The sequence below is a fragment of the Poecile atricapillus genome, chromosome 2, assembly GCF_030490865.1.
Source record: "Poecile atricapillus isolate bPoeAtr1 chromosome 2, bPoeAtr1.hap1, whole genome shotgun sequence".
Taxonomy (NCBI): domain Eukaryota; kingdom Metazoa; phylum Chordata; class Aves; order Passeriformes; family Paridae; genus Poecile; species Poecile atricapillus.
In genome coordinates, this window is record NC_081250.1 from 33,790,199 (window position 1) to 33,814,145 (window position 23,947).

General features: G+C 38.1%; 1 protein-coding gene across 2 annotated transcripts in view; it reads right to left on the reverse strand.

The window, feature by feature from the left end:
• SKAP2 (src kinase associated phosphoprotein 2) overlaps positions 1-11,007 on the reverse strand; it is a 119,455-nt gene extending 108,448 nt beyond the window's left edge. The window contains exons 1-2 of one of the 2 annotated variants that reach the window (XM_058832586.1): positions 10,860-11,007; positions 638-743 (exon numbers count right to left, since the gene is read on the reverse strand). In XM_058832586.1, the coding sequence (XP_058688569.1) occupies positions 638-743; positions 10,860-10,908 (155 nt within the window). In that variant the 5' untranslated portion in view covers positions 10,909-11,007. Of the gene's footprint in view, positions 1-637; positions 744-10,859 lie in introns of those variants that run through there. The other variant, XM_058832587.1, reaches the window with a different exon arrangement.
• Positions 11,008-23,947: the final 12,940 nt, after the last annotated feature.

Here is a 23,947-nt window from a genome sequence, read left to right on the forward strand (position 1 = left end):
AAGAAAATAGATTTGTTAAAGAAAATTCCGTAGCGTAAATGAAAGTACAGCAACATCTCTTTAGCTGAATTGCTAACTGAAATTAATACACCATAGAACTCTCTCAAATCATCCTTGATATTAAAACAAAAACACCCACAGCCCCCTGCTTTGTATGTCATAGCAGCTTCCTTAAACAAAATTATGATCTATAAATAGTTTCAGTTATGTTTCAGTTTTCTATTACAGAGTTAAATAACAGAATATTTAGTAAAGTCAAGTCAGCATTGAATTATGCTGTCTTACACAATCTGAGTATGGTGATAGGAAGCTCATGCATATCCTCAGTACATTATATTTCTCATGTTTTAATGAATCTTACTAAAGCCGAGGTGAAGGCAAGCTCTGTCCCACTAGCTTGCAATCAGGTTTCAAAATATTAAGTAATTCAAATGGAACAAATTGTTGTGATCCCATTTCTTACTAAATTGTAGAAGTTTTGAGAAGGAAATACTTGAACCTATACAAATTTTTTGAAAAAATCAGGACCTAGATAGATTTTTTAATTGTTAATATGGTTAATGTTTATTAAAAGATTGCAAAAAACATACAGTTATCAGTGACTTTATAACATATCAAAGCCATGAAGTTCACTTACCTTGCCTTAATATCCTTTATCTTCTTTAGAAGAATTTCCTTTCTTTCTTTTGCCTTCTTGGATAGATTTTCTCCTTTTAGTGTTTGGAAAACAAATGTTTCAACATCTAAATAAATAAGAAAAATAAACACAACTCAAAAAAAGACAAAATACTGCTGTAATGAGTTTGTCCTGATACTACCATGAAAAAATTAAGAAAATTATTTTCAGCCCTACTCACAGCATAGTTAACAGGCATTTTAGATTCTAAATGGGATACATTTGTTCTCTATCTACTTATGCTTAGCACAGCAAATCCTATGGTGACATTTGATTCTTGCTCACTTAATTATGCTACGTAAGTCCTAATAAATTGCAGTCCTATAACAATTACTTTCCATCACCTAAAGTAAAAGACAAAGCTAAAACATGGAAATAGCCTTTATGCATATATTACTGCCACGTTATTTCAGAAGTTCAAGTTCCAAAGATGGTTGTGTTAATTTATTATTTCAGCAGTAACACTTACCCAGATACTAATATAGCTCACTTACTGGTTACAGTATTTTCAAGTGCTCTCACAATGCCTCTGAAATCACTGATTGATTGACTAAAGATTCATATCCGAAGCAATCCTGAAAACAATTAGGTAGGCACAATAACCATATCAAAGGAGTCAACCTCTGCAGTGTACTTTAAATTACACCTGCACTTGTAGAATCCCAAACTAAGGCTCTAGCCTGCACTGTAAGTTTTAATTCTTACTCACATGATACTTTTATATAGTCCTGTAGAAACAAAGCATAACATAAAAGTTACCACAGTTCTTTTAATACAGCAAATATCCATTCCATAAGATAAAAAATGGCAGTGTATAGAATTCGTGGCAATGTAACTCCCCCAGTAGTATGTTTTCCTGATTAACAAAACAATGGCAAAAAAAGCAACACTAAGTTATAGCTACCAATCAACATACAATTACCCCAAAAAAGAAGAAATGTAACCAAAAAATCCTGCTTGTTAATATAAATGTCTCACCTGTACAGATAACAATTGCTCATTGAATAAGATAAAGCATTTTTAGGTAACAAAACACCTTCTCACAGTGCCTGCCCACCCCCATAGACACACATAGAGACACATACATACACCTTGGCTCCCTCTGTATAGAGGCAAATGCATATGTATAGTACTATTTTAATCCTCTAACTTTTCCAATCAGATGACAAATTCCATTTTAATACACAAACATAAACAACAGCCAATTAAGTACACAACTAAGTGCAAAAGTTTACATGAATATTTACTGCAGATTTCCTAAATGAAAAACTTAATTGCCTGCTTTTTTCTTTATAAAACAGAAACATATCATCCTCTGCATTACAGGCTGCAAGAAAACAAGTCAAAAGTCACTCTTTAAGAACACTAGCACAGCTATTACAAAAATGTTCTTTACAAATAATTCACTAGATTATTATTTAGATGTTTAATTACTGTCCTCACAGAGTGTGGCAAAAATATTCTTTTTTTTACAGTTTTTTAGAGTTCTGAAGAATGATATTGATCCTCCTCTCTTCATAATACAAAGAATCTTCCCCATTACATCTTCCACAGCAATCCTGAACAGAGGAGACCTTCACTGAGTTCTGTGGCATTCCTTTTTTAAAAGGACAGAAGGAAAGGCACTTAACATGTATTAATGAATCCTCCAGACATACCCCCAACAGCCTCTATGCTGTACACCAAGAATGCCTACAAGGATTTTTTCCAAAGCCATAGAAAAAGTACACATCTTTGTAAATTCCAATGATTGGAACTGCCAATCAAACTGGCAGATGAGAACCTACAGAACCCCAATGACATTGACAAACTACAAAACTAAGGTCAAAAAAACTGATACTTTTACTATTCAGAGCAAAAATCAAAGCAGTTCAGAACAAATCAACAGTTTTTCTCTCAATGAAATCTAACAAGATTTTCCAGTACAAAACAAGCTTTCACTTGGAGAGGGACAGCCTGATTAAATATTTATTTTTCCATACTTTTAGATATTTATTTTAAAAATTAGATAGCAGCTTCAAAGTTCTATCTAGGCATAAATATGTAAAACTTTAGAGGAATTAGTCATGTTTATAAATCAAGGGCAATACTTGCACAGTAACCTTTGGAAATTAATTAATCACAAAACTTGGATTCAGAAGTCTTCATTTAAACTCAGTGGGCTTCTTTACTTCTTGGAAAAGCTCAACCCAGGTGAGAATTCTGCCATCTCAGATTCTGACTGTCAAAACTCTGTTCAAATACAGACATTGAAATAACACAATCAAAGAGTATGTGGGGAAGAGAAACCAAGTTGCTCATTATAAAAAAGAATTACCGCTTCTGGTTTAAAATACACTGTGGATACAAAAATTTGAGGGCTAACTATATAGCTGACAGATTTAGTTGTGTCCCATAAAACCTTGGACTTCAAAAGCAGAAATAATAATTTTCAACCACAGAAGGACAGGGCAGAAGTAGATGCTCCATTTACTCTCAGTATAAGTAGAGTTGGAGGAGAGAGACAGAAAGGGAGCAAGCATATACAAGTTTATCATTCCTAAACACAGAAGTTACAGAAGACATCTCTGGGACGGCTTCCCTCTCACATGAGTATGTGAAAAAAGCTCTCCAAGCTTTGGTGTACTCACAGTCATTTTCATCATGGAACACTATTATTTCCATATGTCCAGCAATACCATATGGCTTGATTCATCACAACCCCAAAATATGAAGACAGACCTGACATACACATGATGCTAAAGAAGCAGTTTACTTGAAAATTACATTTTACTGTATCATAGATTTTTCTTATCTACTCACAATTACACAGTATGTTACAGATCTTGTTCTAATCTACTTTTGTAAATCCATCCAGGATGTCCCAGATGCACAAGATGAGTAACATCCTAAGCTTCTCTGGACAAGAAGCCAGCAAGTCATCTAAGTTATGATCATCTCTTCCCTCCCTGTACTTCCACAGTGTGGAGGAATATGGACTGCCTTAACATTACTAAATGTTCCTGTAATTTCTCTGACCTTCGCAAAGTGATTTAAGTAGAAATTAGAACAGAACTTGGGAATTCAGTATGGTAGATCCAAGTTTCATACAGTAAACTTCGAAGAGAAGCAGCAAAATTTACCCATTTCTCATCACTATTCTAGTCCCTTACTTGTTCTCCCCTCTCCAGTATGATCAAATCTCTCCTGTATTAGTTTAATGCTACTCAGAAAACAAAACCACTGTGCACAACCATTTCAGTGCAGACCTGTTTCATTATTCAGTAGCAGCTGATCCATCAAAAAACTTTAAAGGGAGTAAAAGATAAATTCCAAAAAGAAAACCTCTTTGAACAGACTTCTGGTCTAAAAGCACTTGAACTAATCAGTTACCCCAGAGCAAAAAACAACAAATTCCCACACATACTAAATACATACTCCCATATTTTTTTTCTAATGAACAAAGCAGCTATTTAGCATCATACATTGCAACCATTTGACTGTTCCCACTGAAAACATGAAAATAGAAAAAGAAGTATTAAAAAAAAAACACTAAAACAAATAAACAAAACAAAGAAAAATACACAGTGGAAACCTACTTAACACCTCTTTTCTTAAGCTTGTGTGTTAGATTGCTTGATAGGTTAAATACCCATACTTGTTGCTCTGTTAAAGCTCTTAGAGCTCTGTTACATTTGCTTGCTCCATACCCCAGAGAAATTATCTGCCTGCAGGAATGAACAAAAGCTACCAAACTGAAAGATCCAATTGATACAATTCACTCACAAATTGCTCTGCCAGTACAGGTTACAAACTGACTGAAAAGGAAAGTCACACCTCAGTCTAGCTCTGTCCACTTCAACCAGCTCATACAGTTCAAAACTTAAGTGCCAGTTGACAGAACATTCAAAAGCTAAAAGCCATTTTAATTTCATTTTCATCTTCAGTCCTTTTACAAGGAGAAAAGCTAAGATTTATTTTGCATTTCATTGTTAAAACAGTTTATGGTTTTCTTTACTTCAATGATTATAAACAGACAACACTGCAAGATTTTAATTGTTTTAAAGTCTTTAAACTTTAATTTCTTTAATGAAGGCTGAAACCACACAGATGGAATTTTTCAAGAACATTGTAAATTTCTAGCCCAAAGCAAGTGCTGTGTTAAAGAGTGCTAAGCATAACAAATTGTAGCGCATTTGTTGTTTACAGGATTTAATACTGTAAATGCAAGTCACACTTAATAAACAAACATACTTAAGACAGAACTACCTCAATTTTTTGTCAGGGTGGGCCAAGCAGATTCGCACAGAGGCACTCAAAAACTTTGTGCTGGGTCCTTCTTTCTCCCCTCCTCCAGCAGATAACCAAAATGCTACTGAATCACATTATCGAGAAGTAAATCACTCCATCACGGACACATCAACTGATGAGTTGACACCGTTCAAATGACAAGAATCAGAAAGGGGCAATGAGATAGGCCTTTCCTCCACCTCAAGGACCGAGAGAGCGGGCAGCCGGCCAGAGAATTTGGGATGGCAGGCCAGAGAACTTTGGGAGATAGCTGCAAGCTAGGCACATTTATTACACACATACTGTCCAAAGGTGACCACTATTAAACAGACTACCATGTATCTTTCAGCTTTACACAGGCTGGCATAAGAAAGCAATTAATTAATTTGATTTCAAAGTTTTCATGTGATTCATTAAAAGGGAACAAGCCTGAAGACAAACTATAAAGCAGTATCTGTCACTGTCTGTTCTCTAAAATAAAGAAATATTTGAGGATTTTGCTTTTGCTCTCCCCTGATTTCGCAGCTATGTTTTGAAGTCTCTCTCTGGAGTTTGCTAAATTGCCCTTTAACCATATATACACTTAATCAGAAACAGAACACACGATGCAAAATAAAAGTGACTGAACTTCAAGTTGTCTAAAAATACCACATTTATCCAGCCTAACAAGAAGGTGAGCATTCCTTTTAGTGCAAAGTCCTGGAAAGGACTGCCTTTAAAAACTTCTGTACTTCAAATCCCCAGAAGCAAGGTTATGTTGATGTGTTGACACATACAAAGTAGGTATCATGAAAAATGTTGAGGCTCAACAGTTTTATTAGTGAATTTAAAAGCAGAAGTATACACAAACTGCTAAGACTCCTCAAATGAAGTAAATCAATAAGGAATCTCTTTTAAAAGATTAAAAAAGAAAAATTATAATCAAGGACCATATATATATAGCTATATATCTATCTCTAATCTCATTGGATGAGTGGTTGAGCATCCTCTCTCTACATTAAAGAGGTGAGAAAAGATGAAGCTGTAACATATTAAGCATAAAATGAAAAAAACCACACCAGTACAAATCATGATCAAGTTACAAAGTGATTCCAAATGAACTATAATAAAAAATGTTAAGGATTAACCTAAAGATTTACACTGTATGCCACATTATGCTGTGTCTATTGTGGTTTGTTGACATATGATTATGAAAGAAACGTAAACCCAGTCAGATGAGAAAGATAGACTCCATGTTAATTGAAAAAGACAAACTAAGTGAATAATGAGTATATAAAAAATAGCCTATGCCATTTTTATCACCCATATATGACACTTATTCCCAAATTTATGGCAGAGACAATTGAACTATGTTTCAAATCACTGGAGGTTATTTCTTACCAGGAATCCCTCTGTGCATTTTTTTTCACCTCACTGTTTCTAATCTTATTCCATTACTATTGAAACACATACATACTACCAAAGCTGTAAATACATGTCTACTAAAAAGATGTCTACAATAATCACCCTAGTTTATCTTCTACGGATGGATTCTTCAGCAAGAACTGGCATTTGTTAAAGCCTTGGAAATATGGAAAAGATACTTTTAAAAAAAGTAAAGTTTTAAACAACAGTGTGCTTTTAAATTTGAATCAATCAATAAAGAGCCACACTGTACCCAGAAGGCTTTTCCTATGACAGGCATGTAAGGAGCAAGTCCAGAACAGCTGACACGGGAAATGAAAATGGACAGTTTGTTTTTTGGGAATTGGAGTAAATATAACAAGTGTAGTCCAAAAATAAAAGGTAAGCAACTCATCCACAGGATTCAATGTCTTGTAGTTTTCTTGCCTTGCCCTTTTCTGCAAGCTATTTCCAAGATGCAACTAAAAAAGTAGGTAGACGGTATTAATCTGAAGGAAAAAAATAGGAGGAATCACACAGAAAAAGGTGATTTGGACAGTATAACTAGGCATTTAAACAAACTGAATCATATCTGGGTAGAAATTATCTTTAGCGCAAGAACATTGCTTTCTGTTTAGTTTTGGGGTTTTGCTTAATAGAACAAGGAAAATGGTATTAGGATGGGATATAAGGTTCCATATAAACTAGAGAAAATTTTATCCTATTTTCACAGCAAAAGTATTTGTAACTTTCAAAATACAAATACAAAAAATTCAAACAAGAAATACTGCCAAGTGTGAAAGGAAAACTGAAAAAAAGACAAAACAATAGCACCCATTCTACAGTCACAGGTGTCATGAACAGGGGAAAAAATATAAATTATACATATATCTAATGATCATTACACCATCAAAAGCTGTTAAAAAAATAAAGAAGTCTTACCTCCAACTAAATCTTTATTACTGAAAAAACCTCAAGAATTTTTTTTCCAGTCAAGATGACTGAAGTAACTAGTCTGGTTTACATTACAGAAGAAATAATATGCCTTTGGCAGAAGAAGCAGCCTTCAAACTCCTCCTTGGCTATGAACAAGCCAAAACTCAGTAAGGAAGAATATATCTGAGCAGGCCTCCAACAATCCATGTAACCAGCAACAATTTGAAGGGACAAAAAAAGAGTAACATTCCACTTTGCCAAACACCCAAAATATCACATAAACACAACAGAGGATGCCTTTTCAAAAGAAGAAAAGGCAGAGCAGGGCTGGACTTCCTTCACTAAATTCCACCGTCTCAAGCATCATCTGTAAGTGCAGGGACATTGGTTGGGAATGAAGAAGTTTTCATACACTACCACACACCTCCAAGGTGTAAAGAAAGAGATAAGAGAGCAACAAACTTACTTTCTCCTCCTACCAGAAGTTCAACTCATGACCAGAGGACCCTATTTCTGTCTCCAGTGTTTCCCTCCTACCACTTGAACTCAAGTCAAAGAAGACAGGATGGGATTGTGCAATCCCAATAATCCTCTGCAATAAGTCTATTGCCACACTGACCTTTCCCCTTCAACTTTACAGAAACAGCTTCCTCCTGTTTCCTACTAATGCAGTTAGCCCTGAGCTCAAGCTGTGCTTCTGCCTGGAACATTTCAGCGCCACTGATATGCAACTATAATGACCCTGCCAGCATGTGTGACAGAATTTGTTTTTGTGTTAAAGATATAATATTGTTTAGGTTCAAAGTAAAGCACTCACAAGTCGGAAAATTTCCTGTGCAACTTTAATTCATCCCCTGGTGTGTTTATTCCCATTATCGCCATGTTTAACTACAGGAGCACTTAATATGTTGTCCAGTAGGACCCCTACTTGTTCAACATGGTGGGTGGACATACTCCAACCATCAATCAAGTAAGCAGGGATAAGGAAATCCATATGATTGCTCCTCCACGTGCTGCAGAAGTTGGAAATCATACACAAAAAGGCCAAGAAAAGGAGGAAGAGCAGAAGAGCACAGTATTTATGAGATTTTGCACCTGTGAGGGCCTCTCTGCTACATGAACACCAGACTAAAACACAGTGTTTGTCGCTACCCATTAGTTGCATGTTCTCAACTGAACCTGATATGAAGTGCCTGGCACTTGTAATGGCCACTAAACATAGACATCCAACTTATTATCTGGAGAAAGCGGCACAGCATGGAGGCAGGTGACTTTGAATTCTAATTCTGTTCCACTATTGATTATTTTTTGTGACCCCAATCACATCTTGTTTATTACACTAATTTTACCGATGGGAAAACAATATTCCCTCATCTCAAAGAGGTGCTGGATCAATAACTGTGAGCCATTAAAATAATACATTAAGAAGCACCCTTGAAGAAGAGCATGCAGAAATTAATAACTATCTACAAACTGTGGTCTTTGTATTGTGCAACAGTTTCTTGATGAATAGTAAAGATATTACAGAGCTCCCTTCCCTTCTCCATTACCATACATCTTCACTACAGGAATAGTTTGAGCAAAAAGAAGAAGCCTACATAAAAGATTGTGAGATCCTACACATACCAGCGAAAGAACTGCCCATAGAGAGCCTGGATTACTCTCATTTCTAACTTTCATGCACTTGATTGATAACCTTAAAAAAAAGAGAGCTTAATACAAACTGTAAAAAGTAATGCCATGTTTTATTTTTCAAAAATAAGCAGATTATTTTATTTTAACATTGTATAACCATATTGAAGGTAACAATTAAAATTTGCAAACTATCAGTTACTAGTAGTAATAATAAAAAAAAAATATTTAAAGATAATTCCATTGCCTTCTTAACTTCAGTTCCATAGAGAGTACAAAAAGAAACCAGAAAAGCTAGAGATGTACATACTGTACAAACATTAGATACCTATACATAACTTAGGCTGCTGTTCATAACGACTCTGAAAGTACAACCCTCATGAGGAAAAATAGATGGTTTCACTTCAAAACACAAACTTTAATGTCTCTTTCCATGGAAAACTGAATAAAGATGGGGGGAAAGAACAAGTTGTGTAAATGAGGTACCATGACTGAGAAAGAAATGCCATCTGCATCACATCCTTCCCTTCAAAAAAAAAAAAATTGAAGCACTTAAAACATTGAAAAGTTTCAAGATGAGCTTCACTCAGTAAAACAAGCACCAAAACAAACACATATGCTCTGCATCTAACCATGAGTTCCAGAATTCAGTATTGCCACAGAAAATACCAAGATTTAGAAAGGCTCTCTAAGGGTAATATTTATTTTTTTCTAAATTATTAAGAATCTATTACATCATATGAAATGATGAGAAGCTTTACTTTTTTTTTTCTGGTGGCCTTCCATGCAAACTTTAATTACAGATGGTATGATATGCAAGTAACATACTTAGAAACTGCAGTTAGAAAACACTTCAGACAGTTGGCAGATGATGAAATGTGCTGAGAGCAATATGTTTCAAACATCAGCTCTTACAATCAAAGTGTTAAAAAAAAGAATAGTCTGTGAAGGTGATGAGCTGCACTAGACTCTAGCAGGTGCCCAGCCATGTAATTGAGTGCTTGGCCTCAGAAGGAAGATTTCAAAAAGCACGGGTAATTTGAATGGCAAAGTCAGAACTACACAAGTTCCTGTAGCAGAAACAGAAGTTCTCAAAAGAGTCCCACTGAAATTAAAATGGTTTCACAATAGCAAACTTTTCAATAAAGATACTAGAAAAGCCAACCATTAAGTATACCATTTATTGTAATCAACAACAGCCCCCAAAAATTTAAATACGAATTCTTGAAGGTAAGAGATAGCCACCCGTATTCGGAATTCCGTACTAACACTATAACCTTTCACGGTAAGAAATCATCCCGTTCCTACGCTCCAGTGCATCCTGAGAGCGTGGACAGTCACGGTCAGAGGTGTGTGATCGATATGACAACACCCCAGCAACCCTTTCGTCCGCTCCTCAGCTGTTCAGCGGGGAAGTTCATTACTTTTTTTTCGGCTGATGCGGGCAGTCGGCCCTGCCGGCACACTCCGAGGACAGACTTCCCCCGGATGGCTCGGCGGTCACCCGGCGGTCACACGCCCCGCACGCGTGTCCGCGGGAGCCCCCGAACACCTCACCCCGGCTGGGCGCCCGCAGCCCCCGAACGCGCCCGGCCGGGGGGAGGTGTCGGCTCCCGGGCGCGTTCGGGGGCTGCGGGCGCCCAGCCGGGAGGGGGAACCGGCCCGCTCCTTCCTCCCTGCGGGGAAGCGAGCCGGAGCACTGCGGCTCCCACGGACGGGCACGGGGGGAGGAAGTAGCCGGGGAGAAGGAACTGGGGGGATGGGAGGGAGAGAATCCCCGAACCCGTGCAATGGAAACGATCGCCCAGCCCCCGTCGAGGTGCGCTCCGCCGGGGCCGCGGCTCCGGGGGCTGCTCCCCCGCACGCCCCGGCTCCCCAGGCCCGTCACACCCCCACCGGCCCGCCCTCCTCCGCCTTCCCTCCGCCCGCCCCCCGGGAAGGAAGCCCTCCCTCCTGCCCTCACCTGCCAAGAGGCTGCGGATATCCTCGGGGACGCCAGGAGCGTCAGACATGGTGCGGGTGGCGGGGGCGGCCGGGGACACCCGGCGGGCGGAGCTCGACGGCTCGGACCGGTCCTGCCCCGGCCCCGGCGGGGAGGAAGCGAAGACCACGCCCCCCGGGCGCAGCGGCACGGTCGCGAGCTGCGGGGGCGGAGCTCAGTGTGACCGGGGTGTGGTTTCCCCACGAAGGCGTGGCTGCGGGGCGTGGGGGCGTGGTTTCGCCTCACTGGGTGGGGCTTCACGCTGAGGGGGTGGGGCTTCAGGCCGGCTAGCTCCGCCCACGCCCCAGAACTGCGCATGCGCCTCATCTCCTCCTCCCCCCCTCCCCCCCCCCCCCATGTTTCTAGCCCACCGTCAGGGCGCCGCTCTCCACGTGACCGCTGCCGGCGGCCATTCCGCGTGAGGGCACGGCGCGGGCCCGCCCCCGCGCCAGAACCAAACGTGGCGCTCAGCGCTAACTCGCTCTGCGCCTTCCGCCCCGAAGGGCAGGAAAAGTTGGCTATTGGATAAGAGTGCCCCGAGGCCTCTCTTTGATTGATCCATTGGTTGTCCCGCCCACTAAGCCAGAGGCTGGCGTCCCCTCCTCCTCCCATCGGGAGAAGGGCTGGGTCAGTGGGTGTGGAGACTGGTACTTTGGGGATTTCATTTCTTCCAGACATCTTTCCGTCTTTCTTTCAGAGCGCGGTGTCGACCGTGTCCCTCTCGGCTTTCTGACATTATCCAGTATCAGGATTTAGGATGGCAGACTACAGTGCAACCTCGTTGCCTCTGCCAAATATCTCAATGGTTGCAGCTGGCAAAATCAAGCCATGGAACTTGAGGAAGTCATTGAGGCAGTGCGAGGAGGCCCGTTCGTATTGGTGTCTGTTAGCACAGGTGTGTGGGCAGCGGCAAGAAGAGATGCTAAGCAACACAGCTGGGATGCTAGAAGGGCCAGCTTTGATGGAGTTTTGCTTATGGGGCAGCTTTTGTATGTTTTTTCCACAAATCCCTCGTATGTATTTGGAGCACATTGGTGATGTAATATATTTAGTGTAGAAATAGTCAAAGTAAACTCTTAGCGTGTGTTTCTGTGCCCTGGATGGTTTTGGCTGTATCTATGTTATTGCTGCAGAAAGTGTTTGTGTTAGAACTGTGGTTATGTTAGCACATCTGTATATCATACCAGTGTAGGAAAAACAGCAAGTAAAAGAAGTTCAATTTATTAAATTTAATCTTTATACCAGTGTAATTATATTAACTCTTGTGGCACAGCTGGCAGTATGGCTGTATCAGTCAGGTATTAAACAGCTTCCTACTGCTTGGTGTAGCTGTGCCTGCTGAAGTCTGCAGTGTAGACGTGGTGTAAGATTATATTGTTCTCCTGACCTCTCACATCTCTTTTAATCACATGGAGCAACTAATTTCAAACACATCTGTGCTTTCAAAGCATTGCAGCTTTATTACCTGACTTTATGGCCAGCCTGGCTGAAATTCAAGCAATGAACTAACTGACCTGTATAATGTTGTGTAATGGTTTTTATGTTGGTTATCTAATTTCAATTCAACTATAATAAACATGCACAGGCATCTGGGTGCATATGTGTATAAATAGATCATGCCTCTTTATTTGTATAAATACCTACTACTCATCTGGTACAAGAATATGTTTGATTAATTTTTCTGTAGTTGGCAAGGAAGGCTCTTTGGGCTTATGTTAAATTACACATTTCAGATGTGCAGTCTTGGGAAGCTGCCATAAGGAATAGGAAAATTGCTTGTAGTCTAATTTGCTTGCCCTTTTTCAGGTTAATCGTAATCCTACTTTCTTGTGTTGACTTTATGGCACCATCCATTTCTATTCCAGAAATGTGTTGAACTCTATTCTAGTCTTTGTTTTGCGATCACTCTCCTGATAATTTATTCCATATGTTTACCATTTGTGTAAACTTTTCCTGTGCTTCAGAACATAAGATGGGAAGAAATAACTTGCCTTTATTATTTCACGTCCCCCCATACTCCAGTCACTCTGGCTTTTTCTACTTACTTTTTTTGTTAAAGACCTCCTTGTTGCAGTGAAGACCAGCCCGTCACACAGTCATCAAGTTTTGTGACCCAGGCCTATTTTAAGCCTTGTTAAGTTCCAGATTTACTCATAGTTCCCTAATTTTTAAATCTACCACTAATAGGAAGCCTAATTCAAAGCAGACTCCTTCCTGAAACAAGTCTGGCTTCAGTGCTGTTTCAGCCTGGTTTCTGAGGATTCCACAGCTTGTGCCTCATCGAAACCAGACACACCACTTTGCCTAACCAGGCCCATGGCTCAGGGGTTCTTGATGTGTGAGAAGCAACGCAACAGGGAACACACAGAAGTTTATTGTCCTCCTGTGTGGGGAGAGCTATGAAAACAGGGAGTTCAGGCGGAGTAGCCTACCTGTATCTGCAGAGAGCCTAAAGCAATGCAGCTGCGGGAAATATAAACTTTCCCATTCAGGAGCAGCATCATTACAGCCTTTCCTCCCTGAAGAAATGGGACATATCTGGTTTATTGGGAAAGCCAGCATTTTTCCCTTAAATGTTCTGTGCTTCTGCAGCCATGCTTTTAAAATTTAGATTATAGGAGGTGAATGAAACAGGACCTGTGTGCAGCTGCAGTTTGTTCTCTACATGTCCTTTAATAGAAAATTAATTGGATTACAGTGCATGCTCCCTGCACTGATCCCTGCACTATTTCACACAGGCAGCGGCAGCCTCGTTGGGGATACTCTGTATTGTCATCTGTTTTCCCTGTTGGCCGTCTGTCTTTTTTGCTGGACTCCAAACAAAACAGCTAGTCAATAGTCAGAATGTTTATATTTTTTAATTATTTAATTACACTGAACAGTAGTTGGCAAAGATTTCTGGTATGCACATAGAGCTGTTAAATGGAAGGAGCACTGACTTTCTTTACAGAATTGCTTTCTTTATACAGACAAAAACTGTTAAAAAATTCAGGAAATTATCGTATTGAATGACAGACATGGCACCCTTGTATGCCTTTTGACTCTGATTGCTGCACTGAAGAAAAGCAGAGGTGCCTCTAACAGTGGAGAAGCAGATCCAAACTCTTTTTCCTCTGGTGAAATATCATTAATGTTTTCTTAGGATTTGCTGCTACTATTCAAGTTTAAATTATTTCCTCATGGGCAGAGATGCATTCAGGACATCACAAGAGCTGTTTTGAGAATAAGTCTACATATTAACTTTGAAGCATAAAGTAGAGCTAATACTTCATGTAACAACTCATTATGATTTTGTGTATCTTCTTCTATTCAGAATCCATCTCCATGAAAGCTTCCTATTTTGCTGTCCTCTTACAAGCACTTTATACAGAAACAAAAACCTTGAGGCATTCAAATATTGTTTGCACAGTTGGGTTGCATTGACTGTACTATGTTAGAGTGTGGAAACATGGCCTTGCATTTTGCATTTAGCCTATGGAATTCAGCCTGTCAAGCATGAGCTGGACTCAGTCTTCATTTTGTGCGATAACCACAAATGGGACTAAAATGTACTCGGCAAGACTGTAAAAATTTTGAACACCAGGTGTGTGTTTCTTTATTAGTTTGTATGCTAAAAAAATTGCTACAGCAACATTTTTTTCTGCAGTTTGGAGGCTTTGGTGTAACTGTTTAGTGTTCTGAGTTATAAAAGTAATGCACTTTGATTCGTGAAGGTAACCTAACATTTATGGAGTACTTCCCAGGTCGGTACTGTCTTGCTCTCAATGTTACCGTTACTATTTTAAGACCTCACTTAATAATTCCCAACTCCCAGGTTTAAAAACACATCTCAAGAAACACAAATAATTTCCTTCCATCTTCATGTTTTTCCAGCTGTACAACCACAGAAAGGTGCTAAACTGAAAAACTGTAAGAATTGTCCCCTAGATAATTTGCTACATATCGTGGCTGCCCATTCAGCTTCCAAAGCTATTGGGTTTGATGCTGAAGTCTTCAGCTTTCCAAATGTGGAGCAACAAGGACATAGATTTTTGTTTTTATATGCTATACAAAATTCATATTGCTATTTTGCAACAGTGTTTAATTTTACCTAAGAATTACCTCTGCAAAGAAAGATCGGTGTTTCTGTTATCAAAAAACATAATTAATATAATTTTGAGTTGTTTTCTAAACATTACTTCTTGTGGGAAACATTTTTGCATAAGATTTTTTTTTACCTGAGCATTAGACTGTGCATTATTCATATTTTATTAGACGAAAAATATTGTGCCTCATCAAGTTCAGCGTCTTCTTTAAAAAAAAGTATTCAGAAAGCTCCTATTAGATAAAGGCTTCAGAGTTTCAATAAGATCCTATTTTGAGGTGGTTTTCCAGCTGGACTGATTCAAAGGGAACATCCTGAAAGTTAGTTTTGGCACAAGTATGAGATTTCAGTCAGCATTTTTTCTCATAAAAATCTATGAAAGCAAGCCAAAGATAACTCCCTAAGTGTTACAGAAGAAGATTTCTGCTGCTTATCATGCAAATAGCGCAAATGAAGTCTGGAGACAACCAGATGAATAAGAGCTGTGAGATTTCAGCTCATACTAAATCCATTTGTGCATTTTGTGTTTGTATCTCACCCTTTGTTCTTCAACATCCAAAATGCTGAAAATGTGAAGAAAGTGAAGACTCTTCCTCTCCCTACTTCTCCGCTTCAAGATGTATGGAGATGTCCTGATGGGTCTTTCTGCAGATGAGTATGGTTTTAAGAAGTGAGGATTGAAGCTCTGTTTGACTGGAGTTAAAAATTAGATCTTACATAATCTTTTCTTAACTCCTTATACAATCTTGATATCTAATGAATATTTTGGAGCTGTGAAGATTTTTAATAACACTGCAGTGAGTAAACATGCTAAAACATCATCTTGCATTTTCCAGAAGTAAAATCTATACCTCATCATTCTTTGAGAGGTAGATGAAATAATGACTAACTATGAAACTTCTAATCTAAGTTTAGTGTTCTTTCTAGTTCTTTTTGCCTCTTATTAACTATGATATAATGCATTGAGTCCTATTTTAAACAAATTATACCATAGGTAATGGAATTAATGAAGAGTGCTTTTCCTTGCATTTCTGTATGAAGAGCCTATAATCTTTTCCTATTACAGTAGAATAGGTTCTATCTGATCAGTTGTACTTCTGTACCATAAGGCACTCCCCATCATCTGAGCCGTTTCCAATGATTTTTCTTCTGCGTGCCTCTTCCTCCATCACTGAGAAAGGGACAGCATTTTTTGTGGCCAGTTTGGAGGGATTTCTCTGTCTTCTGGCTTGTCAGGAAACTTCTGCTCATTGACTACCCTGCAAGCAAACAGAATAGGTACTCACAGAGCCCAGGTGACTCTTTCTTGCAGTAGTATCATTAACCTGGCTCTCCATCCTTCATCCAGCAGCTGATTTTCAAGAAATTTCTTAGGAAGGTAGTATCTGAAATCTGTATCTACCAGATAAAGAAATCAGATTTTAGGGAGAACTCAATATGTGGACAGGTGTCCTTGTGTAATCAAGCAATAATTGTTACTTCGGAGACATGGAGGTAAATTTCACAATAATTAGCAGAAACCTTGAGGCACAGGCAGCTTAAGTGTGCCTGTGTGTTCTGTGAGTATCAGGGCAATCCCCTTTTTAAATTTTCCTCTTCTGTATATTGTAGAAGGAACAGTAACAAAAAGAGGGGGGAAATGGGATTTCACGAGTTGCAAAGCTTTTCTGTGTAATGCTATATTTCCCTTCATAAGGGAAATAAATAAATCAGTTTTAAAGTGGAACTGAATGAGAGTCAGAGTAAAATCTGAATGAAATTTGTGCATTAAGCTACAGAATATAGGCTCACAGCCTCTAAACTGCTAGTCTTTAAACTGAAAGACAAAGAATTTTCTAAACAAATGACGTTTCTCAGAGATACACCAAGTCTTCAACTAAGTTATTGAAGTGGTAAGCTAAGAGTTAAAAAAGAAGCTGCTGTGTTATTTTTATTTTTAAAAAGTCAAAGTGCACTTTAGAAGAGTGCTTCCATCTGCCTAAAAGAATGAATATATGACAGATTGTTGTCTAACTAACAAGAAGAGCTAAATATTGCATCATATGCATAGTTGTCTAACTAACAAGAAGAGCTAAATGTTGCATCATATGCATAGACATTAGGTCTCTATCTTTTTAAAACAGCTCAAATGAATTTCTGTCTTAATGTGCTTAACCCAGTGTTTTTCCTTGTAGCACTTCTTGCTTCTTTTTTTTTTTTTCTACTCTTGTGATTACTATAAAGAGTAACAAATCTGAAAAGTATCATAAAATCTATATTTAAGTATTTTTAGTCTTCTGAATTCAGCATTGTTTCTGGGAAACATAGAAGAAAATCTTCAGGCTTCATATAGAAGGGACTGGTCCAAGTGAGGCAGATATATAGGCTTATTTCTTGCCATGCAAACTCATTTTCTCTACAAGATGAACATCATCAATTACCTTCTTTGAAGTGATACATAGGTATGTAAAATATCATGCCAAATAAGAAACATTTGTTGTTTCCACTAGAAATCACATTTGATTTAATTTTATTTAAGTGCTCAACTGGTAAGCTTCACCTCGATGGATTTAGTTTACGCTCTGAACTATTATTTTGTAAAACAAAGAAGCTTGAAAAACTCCTGATGCAAATACACTTTATTTATAAAGTGTCTTCTGGGATATCACATGACTTACAGTGAGAATACCCAATTAATAAAATAGCTTTTCTCAGCAAGTATTTCTACAATAATGTCCATAAAGTACAGTGTGTCTGGCTAGAAGTATTCCAGGACAATCACAGCAATATGCTAAAGAGGACAAGCAGATTTCAAGCCAATACTGTCTCACTTTTTTTTACTTCTTAATTTAATAAAAAGCTCTGAATACAGAGACTGATGGGTTTTCAAGTTCTGACTGACGGGTTTTCAATTGATCTTGATGTTTTATAGCTCCCAACACTTGGGTAACTAAGCACCTTACAAACCCAACCAAAACAGAAACCTTAGGAGGTAAAGAGGAGTTATTACCCCCAGGCTGTAGAAACAGTGCCCAGAAGAAGTGGCTCTGCCAGACTTCTGTCTTCTAGACAGGGGAAGTATGTGGCAGCATGTGGAGATCAGATCACAGAAATCCTGAGCAAGTACATCCACTGCTGGGCCATACCACCACTCCAGCAGGCCACTGTAATCCTTCAGCTGTCACTGGCTCACTGGAAGATCATTTAATTCCTATCCTGTCTGTGAGAAGTTTTATGTATAGAGTCCTTATATTTCTGCAGTCCCAGAGTGTGCAGTTTGGGGCTACCCTACATCCCTAGCAGCAGGCACAGTGCAATCCTTCTCACTTGGCAGAACTGCCTCCATCACTGTTTTTGCAGCTTCTTGTCTTTCCCAGGCACGAGCCTGATGCCAACATTATAGATGCTGTTAGCAGCTTAAAAGCTAAAAAAGTTAGAAGGAGACTGAGCTGATTTATATTTAATTTAAGAAATCAAATCATCTTATAAAAGTCTGCTTCCACAGGATTGTGTTTGCCTTCACTGACATCTCTATGGATCTTCCCAGATGGGTATCTCCTGGTTTCAACCATGCTATGAAGAAGCACCTCAGCCTCATCTCCCACCTGTCTTTGCTGTTCCTGTCAAGGCTACTGACCCAAAAATCAGCTACCAGTTCTGTAGTGTCTGCTGAGCAAATGTCTCCATGATGTATAAATCATATTCATCCATAAAGTATGGAACTGTTGTGCCTAAATCTAAAACTGATAAGCATTAAAAATTCAACATCCTAGACCTAGTCACTGACAAATATAAGAAAACAAAGCCAAGGGATGAAAAGCAGTCTCAGGGCTTCCCAATCAACTTCTTGATTTTGCCTAATATACTGATCTATCTTACCCTTTTCTGCTTAAAAGTTTATCAATGCAATTATTGCTAATGAAAATATTAAATACAGTAGCAAACTCATGAGCCAGAGGGCTGTTTTTTCAAGTTTTTCATTACCTGCTAAGTAAATTAATTAATGCAAATGAAACTCTAGTGTCATAAAACGACACCCTGTTCTAATTGAAGACAATGGTGAAACTGCCATTGACCTCCATGGGAACAGGTTCAGGCCCATAACTTTCATTCATTGTACATTAAGCGACATAATCAGAAATACTATCTTCTCCCATTAAAATGAGATATAGATATAGCATGACAAGTAGCAGCACAGGGACTCTTGTGATTACTGTAATTAGAGGTTTTTAATGGCAGGTTAGGTATGTTTAATATGCGACTCCACATTGCTGTTATACTATCAGATTCTATTCAGGATCTTTACATGTAGCATAACTGAATTCAGAGGCAGATGAATGTTTCCGATATTTCAAATTCAGCAGTTTTGCTGATTTAGCACCTTCCGAAGCATGCACCATGTGGTGAACAAACATTGCGAGCAAAGATGTTTTCCTCTGAGGTTTGCCAGGGATTTAAAATTTTAACACTTTCCTGCTCTCCTTACAGATAAAAAAGTGTTGTTATGCAGATACAAAGAGCTGTGCAATCATTCTAATAGGTATAATTTCATTATCTCTGAGGAATTCAGGTGTGGAGCCAACTCCATGTATTAGCTAATAACCAGTCCATTACTTGATTAACTGACTTACATGAAGAAAGCTTATCATCCATAGATTTGTCTGCTTGGAATTAAGTCATAACAAGATATTGAAAATATATATTTTTCAGGTTTCAATATCTTTTGTAAAAATCATTGTGCCAGATCCCAATGATATCTTCTAAAGAATAATAACATGCCTTAAAAATAGCAGATGCTATATATGCATAAAAACAATATAAAAATAACCCAAGGCACCACTAATTAAGCATGAGTCAGTGCTTCCAGTAAATTCATGGCAACTGCAAGCAACAGGAAAAGAATTGTCTATCTCAAAGCATTGCCAACTTAGTGCAGAAACTTAATCCAAAGGATTTGAATGTGTCATGTATTTGAGATTGCCAGTTCAAATCCATATATACAGTTGCCTTCTCTTGGGATTTTTCTTTCTCCTCCCAGCTTATCTGTAGCTTCTTCAGAAAGTCATCACCATATGATACAATAATGTTTAGAAATTATTATATGAACTAGTATGTTTCTTTTCTTTCCATAGTGTTTGGAATGTATTTTGCCCAGGAAGCCTGAAGCTAAATACTCTGTCAGTCATAAGCCATGCCAGGGATTCTTGGAAACACCTGCACCTTGCAGTTATGCAAATGCCTTTGAGATATGTCAGAACACTGTTTATTTGCACCATACCAACCGCATGTCATCTGAATTAATTTTCACATTCCTGTCCTGATGGGACATGGCTCTGAATATAAAAACTGACACACATGAGAGCAGTGTGGTTAAAGAGGTATTGATGCTTTGCCAGAATTATGCAACAGATCTTTGCTGGCCAGCAGTATGATTAAACTAAGGTATCTTTGTGAGTTACATATTAACAGTACCAATGCACAGATATGGATATTCTTCCTCAGAGATGCATCAAGAGATAAGTCCAATAGTGATGTGAATGTGGTGAGAGTTAGACACAGCAGTACTAGAGTAGTATCACAGTCTTGAATAAATGCAACACATCAATGCTTCCCAGCACTGTTCTGCATAACAGCAAACACCTTGGAGTGAAAACCCCTGTGGACAGTTTCTTCACTCCCTCTTCAGCAAAATCAGGTCATTTGGAGAGCAAAAATGAAGTGGAAGAAACCTTGTTCACTTGTAGTCCTTCAGAACTTCATTAACATTTTCTTTAAAAGATTCAGTAACAGTAGCAGCTTAAAGATTCACACTGTATCACCTATACCTCTGGAAGGTTGCAGCAAGATTTGTTAATCTCCTCTGTTGGGGCTTCATGAACATAGATCTGAAGGCTGTATTACTCAAAAGATTGTCCTTTTTCTCTCAGTCTCTGTCTCCTCCATGTTTAGTTTTCTTTTGGTTTTGTGACACTAGCAAACTAAAGGATGCCGTAGATGGCTTATCTGAAAGCAGGACCATAGGAGGAGAACCTGATCTGCACACATTTGTCATATTTCATGCCATATATTTATCTAAAAAAGGTGGGGATGGCATACTGGTAGGCATAGTGCTTTTATCACACAGATTGCTAGCTGCATCTATAAAAGAAAACAAATAATGGTGTCAAGCTCAACACTTACTTCTACATGTTCCTAAATCAAAGAGGAAAGTTGAGGAGATAGATGATTATTTGTTTTCACTGCAAGGAATATCTGAGTATGTCTGGGTATTGCTTGCAAAAAAATAAATGTTCACCATTTTGAGGGACATGAGGAGACCCACCAGCCCAGTAGCCTCTCTGGACAGGAGAAGCTGTCAAGTAAAGGACTCACATGGGTCCTGTGGGTGCATGGAAGAGCAAACAGGTAGTTACTTTTGATCTATTCTTTTACAACATATATTGCTTTCTTTCTAAATAAGTTGAGCACTGGATCTACTAAAACAGTTTTTTGTGGATTTCTGAGGGAGGTTTTTTGCAGTCTGACATATGTGAAAGATCCTGCCGTTTTCAGTCTAGATTCTCTTAGATCTCAAAACTTTTGAACTCACACTACATCCTCTCTACAGAATTTATAGAACCTCCTGTCCTAGTCATCTTCATATTTTAATGAACTATTAAATTATTTAAGTATCTGAGAAACATTTGCTCTTTTCTAATGAGGTTTAAACCAGAAAGTTTCCAAGACAGTATTGGGTACATATATAGACATACACAAATAAATGCATAGCACCAAAAACACCATATTCTTGGATGGCTCTGTTAAAATTACATGTTGTGGATTGTAGCTGCCTGCAGGAATTGATGTCCAGTTCCATGTTTGAAGCTGAATATATTCTCCTTAATTATAATAAAAATGTTACCTGTTTTTGTTACAGCTTCTGCCTGACCAAGTTCTAATGTGCCCATGGCAAGGAAAATACTGTTTCCATTCCAATTGGCATAATGTGTTTAATGTGTTGGCTTTAACACAGTATTTATCAGAACATTATCCTTTGAAATTGTCAGTTTATGGCATGATAATTAGATCTGGTACTTGAAACCTGTCAAGTAAAAGGCAAGCTTTCTTCAATAATCATATTCCTTTTCACTTCACAGGTGGGGCCTAATAAAGTGAACTGCTAAAAAGTATTGAGGCAGTAGGAGGCTTGGCATTTCAGTCAGTGCAACAAAGACTGCATCCCAAGAAATTGCTCATAGTGTTTTTCCATATACAAGCCTCCTGCATGAGTAAATTCCCTTGCAAACTGGAAGGCAGAAGACTATTGAACAATAAAGGATGGAGGGAATGAACATTATAGAGTAATGATAATTAATAAATGTATGGGTAATAGCTAAAAATTAATAGGAAATCTTAAATATTTACTTCGGTGTAGTATCTTTTGTTGAATGAGATGTAGCCTGTCTTGGCCTATCCTGCAAAATGGCAGTGTCACAGCTCAAACACGAAAGATCTTTTCAATGTAAGTTCCCTAAGCAGTAAGACAAACTCTGAGAAGTAATAGATGAAGTGTTATTCCACCTCTGGAAATGGGATGGTAAAAAGTTAATCAATTCTAAAATAAAGTCCATGGGGCAGCTGTTCCAACTGAGGGCATTGCACTACTGACAATGATGAGAATTAAGGTAGTTAGACTAAAAATTATAAAATTATTCCCAAATATTTATTTGCTTAATAAACTGTTCCAATAAATAATGTTTAGACAAAACATGGTGAAAGAAAGCCTTCTTGAAGGGGTTAAGACTTTCACAAATTTAACTAATTAATTTCTTAATTCTAAATACTAGGACTAAGGAATAATACTGACTTTTTCTACTGATACATGTTTTTTAAGATCACATCTCTTATTGTAAATTTTGTATATTGTATTTTGACTTTGGGTATAATTTGGTAGGCTTATGCTACAATACATTAAGTATATTTTCCTTTAATTCATTTTTCTGAAACAAAAATATTAGAACTCTGATGGCTCATAACATGGCATATAATCTAAATTCCTTGCAATTTCTGTAGTATTTTTAAAAGGATGAATGCATTGACTCGCTCCACATTTTAGGTTTAAATGATTGCCACAGCAAAGGTTCACTTTAGAAATGGGATTAGGTAATTTTGGTGACATTGACTTACAGCAAAAGTTAGGCTCTTAAGTGCTGAAAATACATTGGAAAAAAAGTCTCGGCTGATGCAACAATGATGGCAGCAACTGCTTGCTACTTTTAAAAAATCTCAGTCTATATTTGAATGAGTGCCTAAGTAAACATTCAGAACTTGGTTCATAAACTAAACTATGGGAAATCTGTCCTGAAAAACACCAGGGGTTTTGCCTACTAATATGCCCAAAGGTGTGCCTAGAGTCATTAGGGAACAAAGACCTGTCTGAGAAACATTATGAAGATTAATAACTGTGCATACAAGATTGGAAAGGAGCAAGCAGAGGGCATATTTCTTATTGCCTGTATCTATCTGGGACTGGGATGAAAAATAAATCAAATCCAGAAAGGCTTTCAAAGAGATTTTAGAAAAAATTAAGAGTTGTAACAGGGTGAGGATGGTCCCAGTATAAGCACAACCAACCTTTCTTCCTACCTCCTAGAACATTTGGTAGAAATAAAAGACCTTCTCTGAAGAGGAGGCTGATGGTAAAATACAGATGCAATACTATCATATTCATTTCAGTAACAGAATGATTTTTTTCCTTGCTGGGATAACAGAGAAGTTTCCATTTTAAATGTGAATGTAAGATAATGAGATGTGTTAGAATAGGTTATCTGGATTTTGGCCATCTTTTTTCTTAAACAAATGATTTTTATTAGGCAATTCCCACTTTGAGAATATTTGACATATCTATGTGTAAATGGAAAACCTAGAGGAAGGCTCATAGCCTCCTAGTCTTTATCCCATTGACTCATAAGGCACTAGACAATAAATAAAGTAATAACTTTGTTCTTACACCTAGAAGATAAACAAT